The sequence below is a fragment of the Procambarus clarkii genome, chromosome 55 (assembly GCF_040958095.1).
Source record: "Procambarus clarkii isolate CNS0578487 chromosome 55, FALCON_Pclarkii_2.0, whole genome shotgun sequence".
NCBI classification, from domain to species: Eukaryota; Metazoa; Arthropoda; class Malacostraca; order Decapoda; family Cambaridae; genus Procambarus; species Procambarus clarkii.
This window is the reverse complement of record NC_091204.1, coordinates 21,613,130-21,624,817: the sequence shown is the minus strand read 5'-3', so window position 1 is coordinate 21,624,817 and position 11,688 is coordinate 21,613,130. Positions and strand designations below refer to the sequence as shown.

At 38.9% G+C, this 11,688-nt stretch overlaps 1 protein-coding gene across 1 annotated transcript; it reads right to left on the bottom strand.

Annotated features, from left to right (window-relative positions):
* Nucleotides 1–10,598: 10,598 nt before the first annotated feature.
* On the bottom strand, nt 10,599–10,997 carry LOC138352962 (uncharacterized). Its single transcript, XM_069305624.1, has one exon. It carries the CDS (start codon nt 10,995–10,997, stop codon nt 10,599–10,601), a length of 399 nt encoding a protein of 132 aa, XP_069161725.1.
* Between the last annotated feature and the right edge of the window lie 691 nt (nt 10,998–11,688).

Sequence of the window (11,688 nt, the reverse complement as noted above, 5' to 3'; positions counted from 1 at the left end):
CTACAACCTGTCCTCCTACAACCTGTCCTCCTACAACCTGTCCTCCTACAACCTGTCTTCCTGCAACCTGTCCTCCTACAACCTGTCTTCCTACAACCTGTCCTCCTACAACCTGTCCTCCAACAACCTGTCCTCCTACAACCTGTCCTCCTACAACCTGTCCTCCTACAATCTGTCCTCCTTCAACCTATCCTCCTACAACCTGTCCTCCTACAACCTGGTCCTCCTACAACCTGTCCTCCTACAACCTGTCCTCCTACAACCTGTCCTACTGCAACCTGTCTTCCTACAACCTGTCCTCCTACAATCTGTCTTCCTACAACCTGTCCTCCTACAATCTGCCCTCCTTCAACCTGTTCTCCATCAACCTGTCCTCCTACAACCTGTCCTCCTACAACCTGTCCACCTACAACCTGTCCTCCTGCAACCTTTTCGCCTGCAACCTGTCCTCCTTCAACCTGTCCTCCTATACAGCCTGTCCTCCTTCAACCTGTGGTCCTACAACCTGTCCTCCTATACAGCCTGTCCTCCTTCAACCTGTGGTCCTACAACCTGTCCTCCTACAAAGAACGTCGCATTTCGATCGTATGCTTTAAGTCCAAAAATTGTCGTAATAGAAAATGGAAGCGGCTCGCGAAAGTAACCTACTGTCCCGTTTTCTGTTTTGGATCTTCTGGTAGGTTAGGATAGGGGCACATTAAATTGACCGTTTTCTTGACGTTAGGAGGACGGACTGGTACAAGACCTTGCGTCCAGCGGCCCCTGGCAGTCTCTGAACGCCAACTGCTGCGGGCGGTTGAAAGTTTCTCAATTCTCGCGGTGATATTCCGAGGTTTAAGTTACTAATGTTGTGATAATAACTGACTGTACTACGTTAACAGTGAACAAAGCATTATTTGCTTCTTATATTATCATATCCCTCCTGTCATTAATAATAACTGCTACAGACAAGCGTAGACAGTGTTTGTCTTTAGGCTGCGTTGAAAGTCCACGTGATCCAACACAGCCTTTGTCCCAGTCGCGCAGTGGTAAGAGATTCGCCCGGCGCTTTTTATCCTGGCCGGGGAGGATTGACTGGGCGCCAATCCTTAACTGTAGCCTCTGTTCACCCAGCAGTGAATGGGCACCTGGTTGTTAAACGATTTGGCGGGTCGTATTCCGTGGGAATATTAAGATTCATGACCTGTCCCGGAACGCTATGCATGCTGGTGGCTGTACAACAATGTAACAACTTTTGTATATATAAAAAAGTAAATAATAAATAAATAAAATAAATTGTGTCTTATTTGTAACAGCTCATATTCAAATGAGCTATGAAGCCGTCAAGACCTGTAGAGCATTTAAAAATAAAACATTCTGGTGAAATGGACAAACTTATTAATTATAAAAAAATCAAAACTCATTTTGATCAACGGAAGGCTGTTCCGTAGAACAATTACGCAAATACAAATGGAATGATTGCAGCTTATGAAATTGCGCAAACCATTGTAAAAACTGGAAGTGTGCATACAGTTGCTGAAGATATTGCACGGCTGCCTTAGACATTCTTAAGAAAACTGTGTTGGATCAAGATCCATCAAGTATTCTAAATCATTACTATTGATCAACGATTTGATTCAAAGAAGAATTGAAGAAACGTCAGCTGGTGTAGAAACACAACTAGTTGAAAATATAAAATCAGAAAATTCTCAATTCAGATTGATGAATAAACAGTGAGAGTAGAACTGTTCTTATGGCATATATCCGTTTATAGATGAATACTGCAATATGTGTGAATAAATTTCGTTCTTCAAATCCTCAAAAACCAACAGAACACTGTCATCCATTTTGGAAGCTTTGAGATCTTGATTTGAAGACAATTAAGTACGCTTTGAAACCTTTGTATCTGCGGAAACGACTCGTCAGCCATCATTGTGTCATACACCACTATCATTGTGTCATACACCAATATTATTGTGTCATACACCACTATCATTGTGTCATGCACCACCATCATTGTGTCATACACTGCTATCATTGCGTAATACACCACCATCATTGTGTCATACACTGCCATTATTGTGTCATAAACCACCATCATTGTGTCATACACCATCATTGTGTCATACACCATCATTGTGTCATACACCACCATCATTGTGTCATACACTTCCATCATTGAGCCATACACCACCATCATTGTGTCATACACCATCATCATTGTGTCATACACCATCATTGTGTCATACACTGCCATCATTGTGTCATACACCACCATCATTGAGTCATACACCACTATCATTGTGTCATACACTGCCATCATTGTGCCATACACCACCATCATTGTGTCATACACTGCCATCATTGTGCCATAGACCACATCATTGTGTCATACACCACCATCATTGTGTCATACACTGCCATCATTGTGCCATACACTATCATCAGTGTCATACACCACCAACATTGTGTCATACACTGCCATCGTTGTGCCATACACTGAAATCATTGTGTCATACACTGCCATCATTGTGTCATACACCACCATCATTGTGTCAAACACCACCTTCATTGTATCATACATCACCATCATTGTGTCATACACCACCATTATTGTGCAATACATAACCATCATTGTGTCATACACTGCCATTATTGTGTCATACACCATCATCATTGTGTCATACACCACCATCATTGTGTCATACACTGCCATTATGGTGTCATACACCACCATCATTGCGTCATACACCACTGTCATTGTGTCATACACCACCATCATTGTGTCATACACCACCATCATTGTGTCATACACTGCCATCATTGTGTCATACACTGCCATTATTGTGTCATACACTGCCATCACTGTCATACACCACTATCATTGTGTCATACACTGCCATCATTGTGCCATACACCACCATCATTGTGTCATACACTGACATTAATGTGTCATATACCACCATCATTGTGTCATACACTGCCATCATTGTGTCATACACCACCATCATTGTGTCATACACTGCCATCATTGTGTCATACACCACCATCATTGTGTCATACACTGCCATCATTGTGTCAAACTCCACCATCATTGTGCCATACACCTCCATCATTGTGTCATACACTGCCATCATTGTGTCATACACCCCCATCATTGTGTCATACATCACCATCATTGTGTCATACACCACCATCATTGTGTCATACACCACCATCATTGTGTCATACACCACCATCATTGTGTCATACACTGCAATCATTGTGTCATACATTTCCATCATTGGGTCATACACTTCCATCATTGTGTTATACACTGCCATCATTGTGTCATACACCGTAATTATTGTGTCATACAGTGCCATCATTGTGTCATACACCATCACCAATGTGTAATACACCACTATCATTGTGCAATACACTGCCATCATTGTCATACACCATCATCATTGTGTCATACACTGCCATCATTGTCATACACCTCCATTATTGTGTCATAACCTGCCATCATTGTGTCATACACTGCCATTATTAGTTTTGCAAACTCATAGATGCTCTTGAAGAAATAATGTTATAGTTGAGAGCCTACACAAACAAATTAAGGATTAAACATTGAAATATTAAATGATTAAGTCATCGGTAATCAAGAACTCTCTAAAGTTTACAATAAACTCAACAACTAGGGTCGCAGTGACATGTAATGGTGTATTACGTAGTTGCTGAATCGTTGGCAAACTCAGAAAAAGTTCCCAAGAACTGATAACATTATTGTATAAATTGTATTCTACATTATTATACAGTAAAGTATTATTGGGTCATTGAAGATCAAGGAGACTCTGACACTACAGTAAGGTCACTGTCAAAGTAGCTGTGACTTGTAACTATTGAGTTACTAGACCATAACATCACGGAGCATCAGGATCACCCCAAAATCAAATGAGGAAATTTGATTTAATATGCACTGCCGTGCAGTAGTCATTCTGACTGATGGTATAACTAAGTTGCTAACTAGCTAAAATAGTGTAATATTAGAGAACTGAAAAGGTTTGTTCATTAAAATCAAGGAAGATTCTGAATCGACAGTGAGATTAGTAGCCTAGTCATTCTGACTCATGAGCTAATTGAATTGCAGCTCATAGGTTTGACACTGTAAACTCATTAATACATCCTCAACTTTTAAATGAAAATTGAGTTTATTAAATCAGTCTCTTTAAGTATAGTCAACTGTAATTAATTGTGAGTACAGACTATGCTAGTACTCAGTTGACACTAACTAAAGTCCCTAAACCTACCTAAATAAATGGTTTAAAATTCTAACCTACCTAAGTAGAGGACTAAGCTAATTGGGATAACTCCCTAATTCTTCGTGAAGTTACTCTAGCTAAATTGTGAGCAGTAATGTACTCGAATTAACATTGTGAGCTGTATTGAGCTCGTTAACAGGGTGAGCTAGATTGAGCTCGTTAACAGGTTGAGCTATATTGAGCTCGTTAACAGAGTTAACAGAGTGAGCTATATTGAGCTCGTTAACAGTTAACAGAGTGAGCTATATTGAGCTCGAATTAACAGGGTGAGCTATATTGAGCTCGTTAACAGAGTTAACAGAGTGAGCTATATTGAGCTCGAACTAACGAGATGGAGTATAGTTGCGTTCAATTATCATGGCGAGCAATATTGAGCTCGAATTCGCATGGGGGAACAATAAAGCACTCAATTATTACGTTAATTCACAGGTGAGCTGTAAGATCAACTCGGGTTATTAATGCAAGATCCTTGTTGAAGAATAGCTAAGCACGGAATCTAGGCAGATTCTCTGGTGAGCAGTGCTCGAATTAGCGCGGGAAGCATTGTAGCGTTCAATTATCATGGCGAGCAGTGCTCGTATTAGCATAGAGGAACATTAAAGGGCTCAATTGTTACGCTAACTCAGGGTGAGTTATATTGAACTCTAATTAACGAGGTGGAGCATTGTAGCGTTCAATTATCATGGCGAGCAGTGCTCGTATTAGCATGGGGAACATTAAATTGCTCAAATATTACGTTAACTCAAAAGTGAGCTATATTGAGCTCATTAAGCATGTTAAGTAACAATGCTGATGATTTAATGATAATGCATTAAACAAAGGGAAACCTAAGGTTGCTGGAAATTTAATTACTGCCACGATTAATCCTATTCAAAGATAATTTGTAACATTTTCCCAACCTAAACGTTTCACGGGTTATTAGTTCTCTGTAGATTCACTTACGTATTGGTAAGTTTGCAAGTCTGTTCGTGCTGTGCTCCTACAAGAATTAAGCAGAAACGAAAGAAAAACAGTTCAAACAAAAATTGATGCAAGTATTTATCACTAACTCTTAGTGCAGAAAACATTGAATTAATAAAGTTTTCTTGGCAAACCTTAAGCGCAGGTATTTTGGACCTTGGTCCCAGTGAATTTATAATTATAAAAGTTGCTTGATGACTTCATAGTATTGCTAAATTCAGGAAATGCTAGATGCATTGAGTGCTAGATTCTCTAGCCTAATATTATTGATTACCTAGGAAGTGCTAGATTCTCTAGTCTAATATTATCAATTACCTAGGGAGACTGAGTGTGGTCAATTATTACTTGTCGAGATAATTCTAGGTCTGCAGTGGATTCAATGGCTTGGTCGCTGTGACTTGTACTTGTTTAGGTACGGACCACTAGTTTTCCACTGAGAGCTATGAAACATCTCGGCGAATACTAATTGTACTACATTCAATCTGAGTTTATTACTCAACTGTGTTTCTCATTTTAACTGGTTGCTGGAGAATTGATTTACTGCTGCCTAATTTATTATTGTTGGCAGGCCTAGGCTTGTTCACATTCAGAACTTTACCAGTAAGTAAGTAGCCACCTGCAGATTGGAGCATATTCATGCCCAATCGTTTAACATGTCCAGTTATGAACTGGTAATAGTAGTCTGCTCCTACTAGTACATTTACATTGTTAAGGCGGTCAGACGTTAACTTGTTGTCAGCCAAATTAATTTCACGTTCCTGCAGGAAGTGGGCTGTGTACCCCAGACCCTTAATATTTAGGTCAAAAGGTATTTGATCTACAACAATGGCTTGGATAGCCTTGACATGACTACCTAGTCGTACAAGCGGTTGAACTACTGAGTATTCTTGGGGTCCTCGATTTATCATGAACCCTGACAGGTTTAATTTTACCTGTCTGATTGGTTGTAAATTGAGTGCTTCTGCCGCTTTCTGAGTAATGAAAGTTCTCTGGGATCCTTGATCAAATAGTCCACGAGTGGTGATCTTGGCTCCTTTGTTCTTTATTTGAAGTTGGGCAGTAGGCAAAGTTGCATCCACTTGAGATGCTGGTGAAATTACGCTGTACACATCTCGCACCTTGCAGCACTGTACTGGTGTAGATTCTCTACCTCCTATTCTAGGATTGACATAATTTGTCTTGACAAATTTGCACAGTGCAGCATGATGCTTGCCCCTTCTGCACCTATTGCAGGTGTTCAGTGGGGTGTCACAGCTATCAACATTATGTGATTTGAGACACCTAGTACATTTGTGTAACTGTTTGAGTCGTCTGACTCTTGTGTCTCTATTAAGGTAATTAGTACATTTGTACAGAGAATGTTTTTGACTGCAAAACAAGCATATTCCCCATCCTACAGCTCGTTTAGGGGTTACCGGTTTAGGTAAAACAGTACCTGCAGGTTGTGATGGTTTTGTTGCTTGCATTTGCTTGTTATTGATTCTCTTGTGAGTACTTGGTGTACTCTGGGGAGCAATTACTGTGCTCTTTGGACTATTAGGTCTCTTAGGAGCACCTGTGGAGCTCTTGGGCCTTACTGACGAATCAGTGTTTGACTTATTGTTATTACATCGATTATTAGTACCCTTATTACCTAGTGACAGTGTCACTTTAGGAGTTCCAGGTAAGGAAACTGATGTGAGTACAGTTTCGGTGCATTCAGAAGAGGCATTGAGTGCCTGGTTTGCTGAATGATTGCTTATATTGCGCAAACCTGTAAATATATCCTGCCTTGACAGGGAATTACCATTCTGGTATACATATAATTTATTGAGTGTGTCACCAGACAATTTTCTCTGGATGATAATTTTAGTCATCCACTCAGCAGTTGGGTGATCCACCTCTTTACTGAAGGAATTTAACAGTGACTCAAGCTGAAAACTAAAGGCTTGTAAAGAGTCAACTGATTGTTCTAGTGGAGATAAATCTAGTAATTGGTGTACAAGGTTTATAACAGTCTTCTCATTGTTAGCACTTACTCTAGAAGGCTGGTGTGAGTAATTATGACGATTACTTGAGTTGCTTAAGGCTTCTTGCTTAGCCTCAGCTTTAATTACAGCTTCGGCTGCTGCTGCAGCATTAGCTTTATCATTTTCTGGTTCAGATTCACTGATTATTGCAGCTTCACTAAGAGTTTCATCTGCAGCTTCACTTGTTTCTCTGGGTTCCTGTGAGGAGCTAGTTAATTCAGTAGCCTCATGCATTGAATTCATAGAATCCAGGGAACATTGAGAAGAGCTGTCTGAAAATTGATCAGACTTGTAAATAAATTATTACGTGAAGTTGTATTAGATGAGAAGGTAGAAAATGAAGGTTGAACTTCAGTTGTTGATCCTGTGTAGTGATCAGTATTGATTAGAGGATTCTCCTCATTTTGAGGTAGCTCATGTATTTCATCTGAGCTGGGTGCTTGCTCGGGTGTCGGTCTACTAAAAAAATGTTCTATCCACTCAGGAACATTTTGTGTCGCAAGCACTTTGTTATAGTGGTCTAACTTGTCTTGAATAATATCTTCATAGTCGGCAAGATCAGATTCTATCAGACTCAATTCGTCTGGGTCAGTATTACTAACAAGAGTATGTTCCTATAAGACTCGATTATAACCTTTACAAAGTCATATTTTTGGCTAGCCACCCTTGTGGAACTTATTAGCCTGAAGACGTCAACTGAGTTAGTTCCTAAACAGTTGTCACATTTGACAAGTAGTCTTGACAGGTGATCTTGAAGACCTCTCAAGATTCTTTCAGTTTTTTCTGGAGTAGCCATTCTGGCTGTAAGTTTGACCCTTATAGGGTTTATATAGCTACTTGGACAGCTATGGTACTTGCTCCTTTATGTAGAGCAGGTATAATTATTGACATCCTGATATTTTCTTGAGGCTGATTGTAATTTACCTCATTTAGAGGTTAGCTACCTACCTAATAATAAGTAACTAAGATTTGAGTGGTTCCTTGGTATCACAACAGGTGTTCCTTAGCTTAGCTCTTCAAAATCAGCCTTGGATGTATAGTGAACTTACAGTAACACTCAAAGATGTACATAGAAATATGCAATAAAATATAATTACACAATAAATGGTTAATCCCACCCATTAGGGTCAGCACTAAATAAATTAATAATGCACCAGCACTGTCTAACAGTACTAGTTAGGTAATAATCCTACCTATTAATGCAGCTAATGGTGTAGACTGAATTTGTACAAATCTTAGTACCGTGTCAGTCTGAAATATCCTACCTCTGTTGGGTTAGCATAATAACTACAATAAATGTGGTGCAATAATGTGTAAATAGTGCTATGTTTTTGGATTTTGTAATTTTATAAAATATATACACTGGTATAAATTATGTGTATAAGAAATTAAATGAACACAAGAGAATTAATTGTGTTTGGCAAGTATTCTACTGCCGTAAATAATATTTAACACCTGAATGTACTTCCTAATTGTGGAATATAATGTTATCAGGGTTAGTAATGATTAATTGTTATATGGGATCAGTAATTTGTATTAGTATACTGGATCCTAAAATGTTAATGAATCCACTGACTTGAGTGAATCAGTAATTATGGATTGAATTTAGGCTATAATGGACAGTCTGCTGACAGCCGTAAATTGAAATATTTGTATAGCCCAATAATGGTTAACACATAATTGGTGTTAGTGATTAATTAATATATATATATCCGGTTCGAAGAGGACCATAATGTGGGATATCTGGGGCTTGACTCATATATTGAATTATTTACTTATTTGATTTAGTAAATCGAAGGACCACCCACTTTTGAGAAAAGAGGGAAAACTAATAAAAGTGATCATTAGAATAACACTAGAGAACCAGTGTCTATGGATAATTATTAAAAGGATAATCACTTGAAATAATGAATGGACTGTATTATTAATTAAAGTCAAAGCCTCAAAGACCTACATTGGGGGGGTATTTCTAGAAATTCATATACATCTAGGAACTAGTGTGGTTCGCCACCAGTTCATTGCTGAGTAAATGATATTATAAAGCTAAACTACTATAGATTCAAATATGAGAACTCGAATTGTGAATATTAAAGAATATAAATTACTGAGCAAAAGTCAGACCAAACACATGAATTACCAATCATCATTTCTGGAAATAATCTATTCAATGTAATGGTCCTACGTAGGAATTATATATGAATCAAATCATATAAAATAAATTTGTACTAAAAGGGTCTTAGCTTTAAGACGATTTCTATAACATCATTTCGTCATTCGTTCTCGTGTTCACAGGATCTCCACAAAGAAAGAACTAGAGGTGAATAACACGAATAAGGAAACACAACTTGATGACTCCTCGCATACACACTGAAATCAGAGAGAATTAAGTAGCATTTGAATAGGCTACGTTTTAATTTCAATATTCATGAAAACGGAGGAAATTGCCGAATTGGTACTAACGTCATATGTTGGGTCTCCTCACTATATAACGACAGACTACTCACAAATATACAATCTTGGATGATGCATCAAACGAGTGATGCATCAAACGAGAAACCTATACTTATCGTGAGCATATTGAATACTGAGGTCTGCCGGCATCGCGTCAGCCAGTCCCTGATGTTCACTGTTGTGTACGTATATTACGGGTCTTGGCTTCAATTGTTGACGCGTTATTAACTGGCTGGGCACTATAGAACACGTGGATAAGTAATTATCAACTGTTGACCGAGTATCAGCGTAATTCTTGCCAATAAACTCACCAGTCACTACCACGTGTCTCGCCACTCTTCACGCCAGGGATCCCTTCTCTCGCACAATGGCGTCGCCGCCTCCCTCAACCCGTCTCTCGCATTCACCACAGAAAATATTAATCACGAATAATTCTTTTCCGCGCAATTATGGATGTAATACGGTAATGAAACCTGGGTCGCAATTATAGGGACTTAAATATTATCATATTCTCGTTTTATGGTGTTAAACGAGAAATGGAGAAGATTTTATTTTCTCCATGACATTCGCACGTAACAGATAAACTACTACTTGATAACAATTTTAGTTAATAACTCTCGGTTTTAGATTATCGGGAGTCATATTGTCCGTGGGTATTTATTACACGGAATACTGATAATTTTAGAGAACCACATTCAATCCTCTAACTCATTGGTAATAAATGTGTCTAACTGGACATTATCTGACACAATGTTGCTACTCGATTTCAGAAGAATTCTAGCATTAATAAGCAGATGCAATGGTTAATTTATGTTGACACTACCGTTAGTAAAATTAGTAACTACTGTAGTTAGTATTTAATGATAATGATTTATTATAATACAAAAGTAGTTTATTAGTGTTGGAAATTTCCAACAATTGTGGCATACACTATCATCATTGTGTCATACACCACCAACTTTGTGTCATACACTGCCATCGTTGTGCCATACACTGAAATCATTGTGTCATACACTGCCATCATTGTGTCATACACCACCATCATTGTGTCATACACCACCATCATTGTGTCATACATCACCATCATTGTGTCATGCACCACCATTATTGTGCAATACACAACCATCATTGTGTCATACACTGCCATTATTGTGTCATACACCACCATCACTGTGTCATACACCACCGTCATTGTGTCATACACTACCATCATTGTGTCATACACCACCATCTTTGTGTCATAAACTGCCATCATTGTGTCATATACTGCCATTATTGTGTCATACACTGCCATCATTGTCATACACCACTATCATTGTGTCATACACTGCCATCATTGAGCCATACGCCACCATCATTGTGTCATACACCATCATTGTGTCATACACTGACATTATTGTGTCATACTCCACCATCATTGTGTCATACACCACCATCATTGTGTCATACACCACCATCATTGTGTCATACACCACCATCATTGTGTCATACACCATCACCCATGTGTAATACACCACTATCATTGTGCCATACACTTCCATCATTGTGTCATACAACGCCATCATTGTGTCATACACCACCGTCATTGTGTCATACACTACCATAATTGTGTGATACACCGCCATCATTGTGTCATACACCACCATCATTGTGTCATACATCACCATCATTGTGTCATGCACCACCATTATTGTGCAATTCACAACCATCATTGTGTCATACACTGCCATTATTGTGTCATACACCAGCATCACTGTGTCATACACCACCATCATTTGCGTCATACACCACCATCATTGTGTCATACACCGCCATCATTGTGTCATACACCACCGTCATTGTGTCATACACTACCATAATTGTGTGATACACCGCCATCATTGTGTCATACACCACCATCATTGTGTGATACAACGCCATCATTGTGTCATACACCACCATCATTGTGTCATACACCACTATCATTGTGCCATACACTGCCATCA

Bases quoted from the DNA above. Each gene is read 5' to 3' on its own strand.
- LOC138352962 (XM_069305624.1), bottom strand. From the start codon at position 10,997: ATGGCAGTGTATGACACAATAATGGCAGTATATGACACAATGATGGCA.